This window comes from Cupressus sempervirens, chromosome 3 (genome assembly GCF_028749045.1).
Source record: "Cupressus sempervirens isolate cs-2001-9-10 chromosome 3, ASM2874904v1, whole genome shotgun sequence".
Classification (NCBI taxonomy): domain Eukaryota; kingdom Viridiplantae; phylum Streptophyta; class Pinopsida; order Cupressales; family Cupressaceae; genus Cupressus; species Cupressus sempervirens.
Window position 1 is genome coordinate 64,081,873 of NC_143120.1, and position 18,862 is coordinate 64,100,734.

An 18,862-nucleotide genomic window follows, 5' to 3' on the forward strand; every position below is an offset into this window, starting at 1 on the left:
GATTTCTCCGCTTCCATCCTTTATTAGTCTACATAGGTCCTATGTTACCATTTGTGGCCTTTGTATGTCTGATTGACCTTAAAATCAGCCATGCCTCTTATTCCAACATCCACCCTATCTCCTTGACCTCCTATTTCAATTCTGGTTCATTCCCCTGGGTACAAAATGTTGTTTTTCTGAGGATTGTGGCAAATGTATTAAGCATTGCCATAATGTTTGGTATGTGTTTTTGAAATGCAGCAACCTCTTATATTTATATTGGGAATAAACCATGAATAGACATGTCCCTTCATGGGACATGTCTATTCATTAATCAGATAATTAATATAATAAGAAATTTAATCATAGTTATATATATATTATATTAATTTCTCTCATATAATAAACTTGTATCTCATATGCAATTATATCTCATATAATCATTTATAGTCATAGATGTATCCAACTGAAGCTACCAAACATCAACATAAAACGCCTTGGGCTTTATATTCTAGGACACAACACCTAGGGCATTTCCTCCCCCCAAGATTTGGCTAAAATTTGAGTTGGGGCTTGGTTATGGCGTTTTAGTGGAGAATTAGGTCCCATGGTCAGTTTGGATCGATTTGGAAGCCCAAAATGTGTGAAGAGGTATATAGGTGGTCTATGTCTCCTCATTTACATTGGCATGTGTTGGCCGCTACTTAGATAATCTGTTCAGCACAAGAATTTTATCTTACCATCTCATCATTGAAAGCAAACACAAGTGTCTCATTTCTTAGCCAATTTGTAAGTCACTGTTTTGTTTTGTGAGTGTCCAAACTTCCTTCTGACGTTGCTGTATAGTGTGTGTATATATATAATTATCGTCCTCCCTGATGCGTTGGTAAGTAATTCATTCTTACTGTTTGACTCACCAAACTTGGCTTTCTTATTCTGTGTCTCACTCAATTCCCTTTACTTGATATCTTGCATTTGAGTCTGTATTTTACTCAATACCTTATATTTCATTTGATTCTGCATACTCGTCACGTCTTGTACTCGTTGTTGTTCTATTGTTTTGTCTTAACAACATACTAATAAATCTTTTGCAAATGCTTCTAACATTCTTATTGAATTCACTTTCTACAACACATATTAATTTGATCATTATTTCAAATGAATTTTCCTTAATATACTACTGACCTGGCATAATGATTTGTTAACTATTTTTATGAAACTGTTGCACAACTCTTTTGCACCATTGTCATCGTCTTTTATTTGCTTAATTGTTTCCTTGATTTTCTTATTGGCATAATGAACACCAGCATACACTGTAATCTTCTGCAAGTTAATTGATTACATCCAGCACCATAGTGTTCCTTAAATGATACTCTCTCCCATCTCCGTTTGGCTAACTGTATTCTATCTATATTGGTTGAGGTTAAGCTGAGTGGATTCCTTTTCTAGTTCTATGGTGACTAATCCCTGTGCTGATTTGGATAAGCTGGATTCCCACCTTCATCGCTGTGGCATTTAATTTCTGCTCTGTTTCTTTCAACTGTATTTATATGATGTATAAAGCTGTTTATAAGTTACATGCAAGATCTGTATTTCCTATTTCTATTTCTCATAATGATAATTTAATGGCCAATTCTTGCTTATACAATTGACATTGATGATGCTCATTATCTTTCTTCTATTGACATCAATGACAATATTCCATCAATCTCCCCCTTTGTCATTGTTGGCAATCCTTCCTCATTTCTTCAGATTCTCCTCCTATATCTCTCCCTCTTTGACATCAATGGAAAAGGGATGATTATCAAATTTCCATCTACAAACTATTCATCAAATGCATGCAGATATACAGCACCCCCTTTGAAGGTTCTCTAGCGCTCCCCTTGAGAAAGACTATTCAATGCTCCTACATGTTCTAGTGCTGCCATTAATGCATCTGCTTCTTTCAAGTTTTGTTTTGCAAATTTTGACATCAATGCAATCAGTTTTTCAATTGTCTAGTCTTCAAGATTTCAGTTTGTTTTGACCATCTCACTCCAAGGGACTAATGGATAATTTCATAAGTATCTCCCCTAAGTTCATGCATCTCCTCTCAAACTAGTAGGTATATGAACTGCAAGTTGCTGTTGCACTGGTTTCTTCTCCTTTAATTATCTTCTTTCTCCAAACTTCTGTAGTTCTTCCCTTTTGATTATTCTTCCTTGAAGTCCATAAGGATTCACTCTTTTGATTGATTTTGTCAAGTTTCTTTCTCCATACAAAGATAGATCGTGCTTGTTTATTCTCTCTTATATTCTTTATGCGATTCCATGAATACATGAATGCAATGTTGCACTAAGTGCCTATATTAATTCCTACTTCTTCTTCCATGAAAGTTTTCATTTCGTGTTCTGCATTCTCTCACTCTTTAACCAAAGTAATTGCATGAGGGACAATATCCATAGAAGTTATGTTGGTGTTCGAATGTATGCTCTTGTCTTTGAGGAAAAGATTTTCTGATTTTGTCCTTACATTTTGAAGATGTGTTTGACTTTGGATCCTTCTTTCTATCTTTGTCTCTAATAGGGTTTATCAACTCTTCAACATATGTTTCAAGTTCTTCCTCTTTCTTAAATGAATCTGCCATACTACTTCCTTCTTTGATGAAGCCTTTGAATGTACAATCATGATGCTTTGAACCTATTTCATAACCTACTCTGTCTTGCTGGAAAATGGCCTTTGGTTGTCAATTATATTAGTTAGAATTTAATTACTCTTTTCAAACTTGAGACTAGTGTTCAGTTTGATAGTGGTCGTCTTTAAATCAGTTTTCAATGTGCTGACTTGTTCCTCTATTTGACATTAGTCGCTTCTTTTGCATTTAAATTCATCATCATCTCATATTGAAATTGTTTGGCTTCTTATTGTGCTTTCAAATTTTCAATTTCTTTGCTTGATTCTTTTTGGGCTTCATATAATTTTTGAATTTTTGATTTCAGTTTTGCATTCTTCTTAAGCTTTCCATTTTCTTTGTAAGCATAATGAAGTTCTTTCATGAAATCAACATCCTCATCCTCACTATAGACCTCTTCTTCATCTTCTTTATATATAGTAGACCCTTCCTTGAGATTTCCATCATCCAAGACTTCTCTTGCATTTGATTCACTGTTTCTATTATCTTTATCTTCTATCATTTGTTTTCCCTCATTCACAATATCATTTTCTAGTGCAATGTTTATTCCACGTGCCATCTCTTCACATATGTTAGCTTCCGTATTCCCACATGTATTTGATTTTGTAATATCAATACAATCATTACTACACAATGCATATAGAGTCAATTTCTTTTTCAAGGATTTCACTATCAATTGCTTCGTCTTTAGTAGTTGTTGCAATGCTATTATTTCTCTTCTTCGAATTTCCTTTTCTTTTATTTCCTTTCCTTTTTCCTATGTGTGCTCAATAGATCTACCTTCAAGTTGCTAGGCTTTATAAAAGGAACCCACTTTGATACCAATTGAAGAGCGCACAATTATACTAAAAGGGTGGGGGGGAGGGAGTGAATTCATATAATAATAACTTGGCCAATTTAAAACTTTTATCCACAAATAAACGTTAAATACTGAAATAAACAATTATGCATATGAATACAGTAACACAATGATTTACGTGGAAATCCAAAGCGGGAGAAAACTATAGGAAAATAATTTCTCTTTTTTAAACGTATTCTTTTACAATGATTTGTAGGCTCTGACCTACTAGAGGCTACAACCCATATGTTTATGAGCACCGGCTCACTGGAAGCTCCAATTGTTAAATTTTGAGCCCAAAAATAGAGATAAACAACAATAAAAGAGTATACACATACACAAAATAGTCAAAATATTTATCCTAGGAAAACCCTTTTGTTGGAAGGGAAAAACCCAGCCACACCAGCAAAAGATGTCTTTTATTGATCATAAAACAATCAATTACATAGCTTTTCACTTGATTGATTTACAATACATGAAGCAATCATATAAATAGATTATATAAGACTCATCATCTTTCACATGAAGGTCTCTTTGAGTTCCAAAAATAAGACCCTTCATATTTCCACATATTCAACACTTCATATTTCTGTACACATGCCTCTTCGCATTATGTATAACACATGTATTTTGCATAATATTAGCTTTAAATATAATTACAAATATCCCTTTCAGCTGAAGATGACCATAATGGTCATAAAAAACATATGTTCATCTCATAAAATCAGAGATGAAGATTTCTATCCCAACTACAAGCTTCAACGCTCCCTCTTAGCAAGAGAGAGATCTTTAGACATGCATACACACATAGCTGCAACCAAAGATGATAGGTACATAACATATGTTATCTCAGCATAATATAGTCTACCATAGTTACTTCATAAGCACATAGAATGAAGTCACACATGACTTTAACCTTGCATGCTCGCAAAGGGTAGAATGAAGACTTTTACCTCAAAAATTCTCCTAGAGAAGGATACAGTCCACCATGCTTGTTCGCAGAGGTAGCGCACCGCACCTACTCGTAGAGGGTGGAATGAGGGCTTTCACCTCAAACTTCTCTTGAAGAAGAAGGCATTTCCACCATGCCTACTCGCAGAGGGTGGAACAAGCTTTCATCTCAGAATTCTCCCATAAAAGAATGCATTAATAATTGATATTTTCTCTTAACAGAGAGTCCCTCTCAAAAAGGAACAACTTTAATCACCACTATAAGATGGTTGACTATTGCATAAGCTTGCAAAGGGCTGGACATCTCCCTCTATCATATAATCTCCCTTTGAAGCTGAATAGTCTCTCTCTAAAAATGATCATCCTTTTTTAATAAAGTGTCACCAGTTTAGTATCAGGACTACAACCAATGTTGCAAATCTCTCACTATTCCATTGCACCCTGCAACCAAGGGAGATTTATAACAACTCATAAGATCCACTTATCATAGAGATCACAGTAAAGATATAATCTCTTTTCAGTTAGATACAAAAATCATAGCATACTTATCTCTTTGAAGTTCAACACACATACATAGAAAATGTAGCTCACCATTCATATGAACAAAATATGTTACTCAGTAAGGATGTTGCCATAAAAGAAAATGAGAACTGAGATCTTCTAGAATAACCTGCCAGTCTAATCACAAGCTTATGCACAAAGTCAAGTTAGTATACACATGATGCAATCATGACCGTCGACACTGAACATTAAAACCTCTTATGTATGGTAGTTCGATCGTCAACATCTTGCAATAATAATAATATCTCACAGAACATACCAAAGCCCATTATTATTGATACTAATCTTTAAGATGAAGCCAGCCTATATTCCATTATTTCAATAAATCTCTACACACATATAGTGCAACTCTGGATGCATACACTGATGAAGGTGCACAAAATTTACAAAGTTATCATGCACACAATACCATGACAAATCCCGTCAAGCGTCCCTCATACAGTCTGATCAACAACAGTTCCAACTTTGAAGATTTAACAAATATTCTCCCTTTCATGAATCACATACAACTCACATTATAAGTTGAATCACAATTGAATAAGGTAGAATTTTTCTTATCTTAATCAGGACTACACCAGAGATAAAAACAGAATAAGCAGCAAACTGTTATTGAACAAAAAAAATAAAAATAAAATATTTAACCTCAACATCAATTCAGTCCAAGATTGTGAGTAGTGCCTTTGGGTAGTTTGCAGTGCCCTGCATCCTGCATCAAATATGAAGATCAATGCTATACTCAATTCCAAAATTCAAGATGAATACTAAAAAATAGAACGCTTGTAATGTTCCCGAACAGAAATAAATGTATTTAATTATTTTTGTGTAATAGGCCGATTGTTTAATTTAACTCGGACCCAAATTTAATTTTTGTCATAGTAGAGTGTGTCGCCATCGGCTAATTTTGTACACCCTCGGAAAGCTTTTTCCGATGGGTATTTAAGCACGGCTCGTAATAGTCGATAGGTATGCTTTTGGATTCATTTTTTTTGTATTGCGGATTTCGGCTGGAGTTCAGCATTGATCGCCATTTCGGAAGTGAAAGACCTTTCCTATTTGGCCTGCACGGTTTCGGTGGGATTCAACCCTCACCCTATTCTGTTGGTGTTCGTCGGTCTGTACCTCACAAATTGTGAACTTAATTGAATAGTTGTTCCTGTGGAAAATGTGTGGACTTTGCCTATACAAATAATGTAGTATTTATGAGCAATATCAGTTAACTTGTATTCTTGTTCTGTACGGATTCTTGCATATTCACTCTAATTCATCCCCTCACCATACAGTTATTGCGACATCTTCCTCCATCGTCCATCACACATCTTGTGTTCTTGTGCGTTGATGCTCAGTATTTTCCACCGTATAGCCATCTCCATATTCGTACGGCTTATACCTTCATGCTCTGTATCACCGTACGACATCCATAAGTCACCGTACGGCCTCCTTGATATTCCTGTCGGTATCATAATTCACCTACATATACCATACGGCTTGTACCATCACCGTACGACATCCTTGCTTGCACTACCGTACACCAAGGCACTCCCTCCACAACCATCGTTCGATGTCTATCTGTACGGTCTCTTGGGCAAACGTACGGCCTTTCAGTGGTCCCTAAACAGATTTCCTGCACCCAAATTTGAACATTGTACGGGCCCTGTTGTGCACCTATGCCATTGTGTTAACATCGTTTGGAGGTTGGAACATTACAACACTTATCTCCTTTAAATTTGCTAGTTAAGTCACAGGCTCTAGAATGTTGTGTAACTTGAAAAATTTCTCATCACTTACCATCACAACAATTGAGGCTGCAACAATCAGAAATTGCCCTACATGCAAAAGCAGACCACCACATGTCCCAAAATCCAGAGAATGATGATTCCCCCAAGCAAATGGCCAGTTTATCTGAACTCTCACAGTTGCAAGGTTCTCTTCTCTAGATTCTGCTTGTGACATTTCTTTCAACAACGAATGCCCAAGTCTTTGTCTCTACAATTGAAGCTTTCTATACATTGCTTCCACTTCATCTAAGCGGAAAAGAGACTTCTTTTGCACCCGAGCATAATATTGCGGCTCCACAAAAGAGTGAAGTTATAAATTAAAAATCCAAATAAACTAACTTTTATGCTTTCATTTTGACTCCCACTCTGGAGTTTGGCTTTAAGTTTAGCAAAGAGATTGAGTCTCTTGGCTGTGGCCAACTCCACACTGCTCTGTGAACTCCATATACAGACCATTTCCTCCACCTAAACATCTCATTCAATCACCTCAACTTTAACATAAATGTGATTTTCATTTCTTCTCCACCAAACCCGACCATCATTTCTTCATATCCCTGCACATCAAGGATCCACCGTCTCCTCTCAAAAATATGTTGAACTTGTTCACAAGATTGTGAAAAACACATGAAGAGATACATTTGATCCTTCACCAAATACAGTGGCCTCAAATTGTTTCCATCTAGTCTCCAACCCTAAGAAGATGTCAAAATGAAGTTTCTAGATTTTAGCAATACAAGGTGATACTAGACAATTTGAAGGTTAATTGAAGATCTGTTCGAGCAACTTTGTTAATATTTCTACCCCTCACCATACATATGGATTCTTTGATGAACTTCTCCGCCAATGGAAACTCTAGCAAGACTTAATATATGAATGAATCCTGGGACCTGCAATAATACCACCAATATATGTTGATGCTCTGCAATCTATACTGTAGCAATACTCCAAGTTATGATGGCGCGGATATGAATCTCGATGAAGCTAAAATGTCCTTTCTTTATCTATCAACACCTTTTATTCTTCCTAATAGAGAAGGTATTTCATGGCCAGATCTTTTGAATGCATGAGAATGCTCACGAAACAAAGTTTGGTACAACAAAGGAGAGTGCATGAATGTTGATGCTCCAAATCACTTACTCTATGCTTGCGAATAATGCACACTATACCTTCTCTCAAGTTAGACACGTGCCATATAGTAATCGAACAATAACTAGGTTATGTGTTGTAGGCAGAGCCGTTTCTAAGAAGCTTTGGACACATATCAAAATTTATTCTTGTAAATCTCACAATATACTTATATCCGCTAGAGATGAACAATGCCAAAAATAAAGAAAAAAGGATCGCAACATGTCAAGAATGAGTAATATGAAAATGGTAAGATTCCTACCGCTACAAAGATCCATCACACATGAATATGCTAGATGACATACACAAGATAACCTCAAATGAATTGATGACCACAAAGGCACTCAAGAATGCGAACCAAAACCGATAATGCTAAAAGATACATGTGTGATGCTAATACGATGAATTGCCAGTGACAAAGGAAAAGAATAAAAGTGAGATTGATATGTTGAATGCATAAACATGAGAATATGAGATTCCTTCATGCTAGATTTGATGAGCACTTCTAAGTCAACTAGTCCAAGCAACATTGAGCCGAATGTAAGACTAGACAACATGATCCCCAAAATAATTGATGCGACATGAAGAGGCATGCAAAAGCTCATGATTAGGAAGTGATTGAACAGGTAGATTGATTGAGAATTCTAGTGGCAGGATAAACAATTTTGTGCAAAACTAAGAGACAAAAAAAATCCTCCCCCATTGTTTGCATCACTCTGCGACAAAGTTTTTGCAAATGAAGGCACATCATAGCTTGGAGAAATCTCACAATTGTTCTCTATGCAGGGTTCAACGTTCTGTGAAGGCTAACGGTGAATGCAGGCACAAACAGAGCAAACCATGTTCTAGGACATTTCAAAATTGAATAAGACGGAGAACATAATAAGAACCTGGTGCCAAGCCAACACTCCATTGAAATGGCTAACAAACTTCGACCTTGCCAGGAATGATAAAAGTATTAGAATAGAAATAAAGAAGTGAATCCTTCCATAATTGCAAGCTAGCAGGAAGACCATGAATAAGAAAAAAATTGCTTTGAAAGACAATATCCACGCTGGATACAAAGCTCTCTACCATGTTATCGTACACATAATCCTCTTTGCTTTCACGCGCTCGAATCAAAACCTTTCAAATTTAAGTGCCATAATAAAAACTGCTGCATACACCCCAACCATAAATTCATAAACTAGAGCTGATTGTAGCAACAAGATTGAGCATATCTTTCTTTTCAACCATGAGCATTTCCAAGCAATGATACAACCAAACAATTCTCCTTTATTGTTGTAACTTGGCTTTGATACCATGTTAAATTTTGAGCCCAGAAATAGAGATAAACAACAATAAAAGAGCATACACCATACACAAAATACTCGAAACATTTATCCTAAGAAAACCCTTCCACTGGAAAGGAAAAACCCAGCCACACCAGAAAAATATATCTTTTATTGTTCATAAATATTCGATTACGTAGCTATTCACTTGGTTGATTTACAATACACCAAGCAACCATATGAATAGATTGCTTAAGACTGTTCATCTTTCACATGAAGGTCTCTTCGAGTCTCAAAAATAAGAACCTTCGTATTTCCACATATTCAACACTTAACATTTCCATATGCATGCCTCTTCGCATTATGTATGACATGTCTTTTGCATAATATTAATTTAAAAGATAATTTCAAATATCGCTTTAAGCTGAAGATGACCATAATGTTCATAACAAACATATGTCTATCTCATAAAATCAATGATGAAGATTTCTATCATAGATACAAACTTCAACACCAACTCCCACACCTTGCAAGCACGGACCTGCTGCATGCACCAACTCCCACTGCTGTCTTATGTGAGCACCAACCCACTATACGCAAACTGTTTTTCCACCTCGCTAATGTTACTTACTCAACTGATGATGGACACTTCCTTAGCTATTACTTAACTCTATTTGTGCATGCTTCTTTTAATCTTCTATATTCTTTTCTTTAAATTTGTACACTTTACCCTCTTATCTCATGTTTTCCATTTAATATATATTTATAAAAGATATATCTGTAAATACATATTTTATTCCTTCCTTAAATGCTTTACACAGACTTTCTTAGATTGATATATATCAGATTATAAATCTGCATACATATGTTTTATTCAACCCCTTAAATGCTTCTTCACCATTGTATATTTCTCATTTGTTCTTCTCCACAAATCTGTACTTATCTTTCATAATCAGCAATCTTCCATATACGTCATTCTTATTCCACTTATTATTCTACAATCTGCACAACTCCCACTTCTCACTTCGTTTCTACATGTATTTTTCCATTCCAATCCTATCTACTTTCAACTTCATTTCAAACAGCTATTTATAGATCACGTATGTCCCTTCTAATTGGACATGCCTTTTCATATGGATTGCAGCACTTAACAAATCTCGCAGCCTTTCATAGATATCTGCTTTCCCTCTTAACTAATAGTTTGTTTGCTCTGCATTTATTTTTGTGTTATGTTAATCGCATCTTTTAATACGACGTGCCTTTGAAAACAAATAATCCAGTGCCTTAACTTTTCACCATAGCGTTTGATGGGCATACGTTTAATGTTGCTGCGTACTTCAATGCTCAGTCTCAAATCGCAGATTCATATCTCTAATTATTCAAAATGGATATTCATTGACTTTTGTTATATGTATTGACTGCTGTTGTTGACTTAAGAGGGCTTACTATGCTTGATGCCGCCTATTGTAACTCAACAAAGACTTCCACACTGTTGTGTTTAGCAAATCGTATCTTCATTGTTGGCATATGTTGGCCGCCACTTAGAGATAATCTGTTCAACGCATGAATTTTATCTTACCGTCTCATCATTGAAAGCAAACACAAGTGTCTCATTTCCTAGCCAATTTGTAAGTCATTGTTTTGTTTAGTGAGTGTCCAAACTTCTTTCTGATGTTGCTTTATATATATATCTTTGATTATCGTCCTCGCTGATGCTTTCATAAGTAATTTATTCTTACTGTTTGGCTCAGCAAAGTCGGCTTTTTTTTCTGTGTTTCACTCGATTCCCTTTACTCGATACCTTGCATTTGATTCTGCATTTTACTCACTACCTTATATTTCATTTGATTTTGCATAGTTTTGTGTCTCATACTTGTTGTTATTCTATTGTTTTGTCTTAACAACACATTAATAAATCTTTTGCAGATGCTTCTAACATTCTTAGTGAATTCGCTGTCTACAATACATATTAATTTGATCATTATTTCAAATAAATTTTCCTTAATATACGGGTGAACTGGCACAATGACTTGTTAACGATTTTTATGAAACTGCTGCACTACTCTTTTGCACCATTGTCATCGACGTTTATTTGTTTATATCGTTTTCTTGATTTTCTTGTTGTCATAATGAACACCAGCATACCTTGTAATCTTCTGCAGGTTAATTGGTTGCACCTAGCACCACAGTGTTCCTTAAATGATACTCTCCCCATCTCCATTTGGCTAATTGTATGCTATCTATGTTGATTGAGGTCAAGTTGAGTGGATTCCTTTTCTAGTTCGATGGTGACTAACCCCTATGCTGATTTGGATAATCTGGAATCTCACCTTCATCTCTATGGCATTTAATTTCTGTTTTCTTTCTTTCAACTGTATTTATATAATGTATAGATTTGTTTGCAACTTCCACACTACTATTTCTATTTGTCATAATGATAATTTAATGGCCAATTCTTGCTTATACAATTGACATTGATGATGCCCATTATCTTTCTTTTACTGAAATCAATGACTGTAATGTTCCCGTCATAAAATAAATAATTAATCAAAAACCTTTGTTAATGGGCCAACTGATTTAGTATATCTTGAACCCATTTTTATATAATTGTTTCCGTAGGTAGGTGATTGTCGTCGACTATCTTTGTAAACCCTTAGAAAGTTTCCCTGACAGGTATTTAAGTATGACATGTAGGTAGTAGTTGGTATGTGATTTGGTTTATTCTTCCTTGTACTGCGAATTCCAGTTGGGATTCTTTGTTGTTCGCCATTTTGGAAGTGAAAAATCTTCCCTACTTGGCTAATCTGGTTTCGGTGGGATTCAACCCTCACCCTATTCCGTTTCTGTGTTACTTGCTCGGATCTGGCAATTCCACACACTGTCTTTGTTTGCAAATACATCTATTTAGATATATCTTTGATTGGTTTTTCAATATTTGCATTGACATTATTTGGTGTTTTTTGGCGAATACATTCAACTTGTTTGGCATCTCGGAGTGCAACTCAGCCTGTGGCAAAGAAACACACATTCTCCTCCCTCGCTCCAACACACTTAGTAACCCCTTCGTACATCTTCAACTCCATTGTATGAACGACATTTCCCAGACTGTACGGCCCGTGTCAACCATCTCGTACGGCCAAGTCACCTCACTACTACTGTACAGCTTCCTGAGCCTATTGTATAGACATCATTCTCCCCCCTCATAGTACGGTCCAATCCAGATTGTATAGGCACCCACACTAATCGTATGACCTTCAAGGCATTTGCCATATGACCTTCATACAAGCATCGTACGACCCTTACCCACTACTGTATGGCCAGACCTCCACACATTGGTTGGTCTGTACATTGACCAGTGCCCAACCATACGACCTATTCCAATTAAGGTACACATTATTCAGAGTTGGATTCTAGTGCTCGCCAGACGCACACACGGGCAACCTAGTCTCTGAAGGTGAATCATACTTCGGAACATTACAGTGGTATTAGAGCCAATCATCCTGCTAGTCTGTGGACAATGAATGAAAGTTTATAGCCGGAAGAGAAGAAGATCCCATTCGGTTGATAGAATGGCGGAACAAGAACCCATTGCCACCGAACTCTTGGCGCTACTAAGAGATCTTTCGAGGAATCAACTGCAGATCAATGATACTCAACGACTTATGGAAGAAACTCTCAAGAAATTGGCAGACAATAAAATAACCGGTGAACAAAATGGTCACAGCACGGACTCGATGTTAGGTAAGGTAAACCCTCATCCAACACGTTGTCAACCTTCCATACCGTCTTTCCCTACATGGATAGAGGTACTGCTCGGAGGAAAGTAGACAATCTTTGAGGAAGTTCAAGAACAGTTGAGAGAAGACTTGAAGAATGCAAATTTGGAGGAGGATATATCTTACAAAGATTATGTAGAACTGAGAATGAGATATTCTGGAGGTGGAAACCAAGGATATTTTAATGATGATCTCAGAAGGAAGTTGAGTAAGGTAAATCTGTCTCCATTTGATGGATCCAGATCCATATCTGCTCAAGCGTGGGTAATGAAGGCCAATACTTCCAACTTAATCCAATGCTAGAAGAAGAAGCAATCAAATTTGCAACACTACACTTGGATGGAGTGGTGTATGAATGGTGGCATCATAGCACCATCACAATGGGGCATGACCAAATAAATACTCATGAGAAATTCACTGAAATATTGATAGATCGATTTGATGGTAAAGATCCAAAACTTAATTTCAAAGAATTGACACAACTGAGGCAAACTAGATCGGTCGACTAGTACATCACAGAATTTCAGAAACTGTCTATTTTGGTTACGGACATTTCAAAAAGGAGATGGATAGTGCTCTTCATGGATGGACTGATGGAACCACTGAAGGGTTGGGTAAAAGGGTTCAATCTTGCCACCCTTTCGGAGGCTATAAAGAAGGCACGGAGCATGGCATCATCATCGACATCATCCTCTCGAGGTTACTCACACTCCAAAGTGCCAGTATTTCCAAAAGACAAAGATAATAAACCTCTGCCGAAGAAGCCGTCATTGGACGAAGCTACTAGACAAGAGCTCCAAAGGAAGAAATTATGTTTCAAGTAACCATATGGCCTTCAAGGCATTTTCTGTACGACCTCCATACAAGCACCATACGATCTTCAAGGTATTTTCCGTACGGCCCTTCCCCACCACCATATGGCTAGACCTCCACACATCGGATGGTTTGTACATCGTCCAATGCCAACTGTACGGCCTATTCTAGTAAGTGTACACATTATGTGGAGTTGGATTCTGGTGCTCGCCAAATCACACACGAGCAGCCTAGTCTCTGAAGGTGAACTAGACTTCGGAACATTACGATGACAATATTCCATCACTCTTCAAATTTAATTTAAATTTAGACCGCAAGTTACTATAGTTTCCTGGATCTTGTTTCAAATCATTGCAAATATCTGTCCGTTTTTCCTCAGTCTTTATTTCCTGATTCTTGTTAGTTTTGTTTAGTTAGCCTCCCACTTTGCATCATCATATTATTTTCCCTCAAATGCAACTTCCCCCAAATCATTATTTGTAAAGGATCATTGACTCATTATGCACTTAAGTCCTACTTGGGCTTACTGGGTAATCTTTCTTCCGAATATGCATTTGGAAAAGGAGGAGCAATCTGCCTTGCTTCCCCTTTTCTGCTGTACAACTGGTCATGGTGATTATTCAAGCTACATGAAGAAGAGTTTGCAAGTGGAAAGCAAGAAAGGTTGGTCGTAGGTTAATACAAGGCAGAATCTGAAGTTTACACAGTGAAATCTGAATGTGTATATTGAAAGAAAGGCATTGGTATTAATCTAGGTAGCAAATTAGTATCAGTATTTTCTATTATGATTTATCTTTGGGTGTGTCTACAAATAGTATAAATACATTTTCAGCCTACCAACCATTTGTATGTTACTGGTCAATGTATGTTAAAGCCTTGGAACAAGGCTTTGCTCAGCTGTATTTGGTATGCTTGGTCAGAAATTCATTGCAATATTGTTGTATTTCTAAAGTAAAAATAAATAAAGAACCTTTTATTTATGCTCACTATATCATTGCTTTGCAAATGTGTTATTGTTTGTTTACAAAACATTGGAATGTGGGCATGTGTAAACAAATAGCACTATAATTTCTACTAAATTGGAAAACTTTACAACTTATGCTTGAAAATTTAAAAAGAAACTTGAAATCTCAAAAGGAATTACATAAAGTTGGGTCTAATTTGGATAAGGGATTTTACATACGTTTTTTTTGATGTTGCCAATGAGCTTAGTTAGCCGATTGACTTGGAGCCCCTAGAGAGGTCAGAATCTGACCTCTACTGGGGCTCATCCAAGTTGGAGATTTGAAAATTGACTAATTGTGAATCCACATTTTGTTGTTCAATCAGATTTTACTTTCATTTCTTCATCAAATTCTCTATCAGCAACTTGATCTGATCTGCTTTGTTTCTCTTCTCATTATCAGCAACGAATGTTTGACTTTCAATTCACATCTTCATCTCATGATCAAATTCTTCAACTTTTGTCATGTCTTGAGAAATCTCCATCACTTTCCTTAAGTATCGAATGGTAAGGTTTTCTTTCAAAGTACAAGAAAGGGGAAATTGTGTCAATGACTGTCTTGAGGTATGGTGCCCCAAGGCAGGTAAGAACCTGACCTGCTCTTGGGCTCTTCAGCCCCATGGGAGGTTGGATTCTCTCCTCTTGGGCTCAGCCAAGAGTCAAATTTTTTTTTAAGTCATTGGTCATTCATCTCAACTTGACCTCATCTTGGCCTTTTGTCTTGCGAGTTGATCATCTTTATCTACATGCTTTCCCCATTCCCTCACTTGCAATCTGAAACTCAAAGCTTCACTATGATCTATTCTATTCTCCTGTCAAACTTATCTCTCCACTTGCTTGGATTTCATTGATCATACTTGGTTCAAATCAAATGTCGTTCTCTTGATTGCATCACATTTGCCTCCATTCTTAATTGTATCACACCCCATCTCTTCTCAAAAGGGAAGTGTTAAACTTCCAACAAGCTCTGGACTCTCTTAGTTGCTCAAGTGGGCACAACTTCACCTAAAGTTGCTCAAACTCATCTCACAGGCATGGAGATTCTGAAATTGCCACTAGACTAAAGCTATCTAAAGCACCTTATATTGCTGAGAAAAAGAGGGTGGTCCCCATTTGCAATGGGATCATTGTATGAAGACCCAGCAACAAGATCCTGTAGTGTATAGGTACTAAAAAGCCATTTATTGAATAGTGAGCTAGCTAATTCAATTCTGGTTAAGATATTTCGTCTCTTGTATCATTGTATCATAAGTAATATAGCCTTGAATTACGGATCTACCATGTTGTGTGTTTATTGGTTTTTCTTTGCATTTTCTGTCTTTTCAGTTTGCTGTGTTATGAATGAATCTTAAATAACAGCTGCTCAAATTATTAGAATCCCTTTTCTTATTGCCTTTTGTCTCACCTCTGAGCCTAAGAACAACATTGAGTGAAAGGAAATATATGGGATATAACATTTGTTAATTTATTCTTTTCAAAACTTGCAATGTATATTCGTAAAATTATAAATGTTTAAACAAATTTCATTTAATGACAATGCATATGCACGTTATGTTTTTTCTGTTTTCCATCATTCCTGTTACATCCCATGATGTATTCTACATAATATTCTATAATTCCAAAGACTAGTAGTTTGATACAGAAGGCTTTTTATTCTTTTTGGGAAATGGCAATGTAAAAAATTGATTAATCTTGGTGTTTTTGACATTATTGTCTGAAAGGAATTACATACGGGAAGGAAAATTATCTGGTTCGGTTACCTAATGGTCTTATTTTCAAGGAAAGGAAGTTCTTTGTTTTTTCTGCTGATAACTATTTGATGTCTAATTTTTTCTGATCCTTTTTCCAGGGAGAAATATTTTATAGCCTGTGAGACACTAGAGCAGAAAAGCTTTGCACATTCAACTGTGTTAAAGGAAGAGGACAGGTCAATGTCAGATGATGCTGCCCAAAGTATCATGTCAACACCTACACATTCTGCTCATAAAGAGCGAACAAGTATTCATGACTTCGAAATTATCAAGCCAATTAGTAAAGGTGCCTTTGGTAAAGTATTTCTTGCGAGAAAAAGAGCTACGGGTGACCTGTTTGCTATTAAGGTATTATGAATATGTATTTTGAATTTAAATAAGATTATCATTTTGGGATGTTCTTTAAAATTGGTTATAATAATGATTTTGATTGATTAAGTTAGCAGGTTTTAGTACAATTTTTGTTGCATAATTAGTATTTGGATTAAGAACTTAGCTTATGATTGTCGTAGTGATAACTATACAACATTGTCATGGAAAAATTGTGTACTTCATCTTCTACCTATTTTCAAAAATCCCATTGCTTTAACATTGACGGATCCTAGTACATGTAGATTAAAATGTTTTCATAGATAAATAGATATGGTGCAATACCTGGAAGATTAAGAAAACTGTTTTCTTTTACTGACACTATTTGTTTGTGCATTGTACTGAAGCATAATTGCGAGTTTGAATGGTCATTAATGACTAAATTTGAACTTTGATCTTTTATAAAGATCCATTATCTAATGCCCCACTAGGGAACCTGAAAGGATAAGACAAAGTTTGGTGAATTAATCTTTTTTTAAGATCTTTTGTTTGCTAAGTTCACTTAATCATAGAAAGTCCTATCAAGTTCCCTCAAATAATATTAATTAAGTTCCTTTCTAACCTTTAATCCTTACACTTAGTCCATCTATTAGTGTTACGTCTACTTAAGATTTGATACATTATCCATCTTGATATTCATTTACGAATTAGGAAATAATGTCCTAGTCCTTTCAATCAAATGTATCTACTTAGCATACAATAAGGATAAAGGATATGCATGTAAACCAAATCATCTTATATTCACTAATTACATTACAAGAGTACATAGCTCTTTTGTACATCATACACTTATCTAAATACAAGGAATATACAATATCTTGGCATTTATTCGTCCCTTGAATTAATACAATATGTTCATTGTTTCACATAACCCTTCATTTCTCCTAGAGATACCCTTTACCCTTTCATATAGCTTTTTATTTCATGATACATATACAAATGACTTGTAGTTTCTTCAAGAATTTGAATTACAACATTACACAGATTTCTTTGAATTAAATGCCACGAATAGACTTCAATAATCCATCTTCAATAGCTGCTCAACAAGAATCCATATAAAGCCATCCATGAAAACTTTAACAATACCTGGAAAATATTTGATCACCCAACCATGTGGAACCATAAATGGTCCACTCCCTTGTGCTAAGAGATAAGACCATGATCACATAGGTTCTAAGGTAATCTAAGGCTTATACCTCAAAATCAAAGTGCAAGGGTAACATAAAGCCACACAAAGCATAATGCCCAAAATGAAATCACAAAGCAAATGGATAAGTAGAGGGGAAAGCATTTTTGAGAGGTTTGATCACATCTAGATGACTGTCATTGTATCTTCCTATATGTTGGGATCCACTCCCTGCGCTTAAGACCGTCCTGACGTACATAACGTCTTTTTCCCAAGCACAACAATGGGGATAGGCATGACCAACTAATGTTGGGATCAACCCCCTGAGCTTAGGGACCTATAGTATATGCAACGAGTCCCTACTCTGAGTACTCCAACAAAACTTCCACAATGTAATGTTCCCGTTACAAAATAAATCATTAATCAAACTATTGTTAATGGGCCGATTGATTTAATAAATCTCGGACCTGTTTTTGTTTTGTTTCCATAGTTTGTTTACCGCATAGATAAATAAATGCACACAGATAATGAACATGAACAGCAGAAATTATGCTTGATAAGATGAATGATAGAAGATAATTTACAATAATCCCAAACGGGATATAAATACTATCCGTCGAACCTTCCCGAAGGATTCCGTCGGCCGCAAACATTATGTCCGCTACAAACTATTTACCCGTCGACTACAGCATACAGAAACATCGACGACAATCACCCCGTCGCCTACAGAAACACTGACGACAATCATCCCGTTGGCTACAAAAACACCGACAACAATCCAGTCGGCTAACACCATCCCCCCCAAAAAGAAAAGTCGTCTCTAAACGACAATTACAAAATATTTGAAACAAAT

The 18,862-nt window shown here is 36.1% G+C and overlaps 1 protein-coding gene across 1 annotated transcript in view; it reads left to right on the plus strand.

Annotated features, from left to right (window-relative positions):
- LOC149564798 (putative serine/threonine protein kinase IRE4) overlaps positions 1 to 18,862 on the plus strand; it is a 282,390-nt gene that overhangs the window by 18,975 nt on the left and 244,553 nt on the right. The window contains exon 6 of the mRNA XM_089818380.1: positions 16,613 to 16,862. Within this exon, the coding sequence (XP_089674506.1) occupies positions 16,613 to 16,862 (250 nt within the window). The remainder of the gene's footprint in view (positions 1 to 16,612; positions 16,863 to 18,862) is intronic.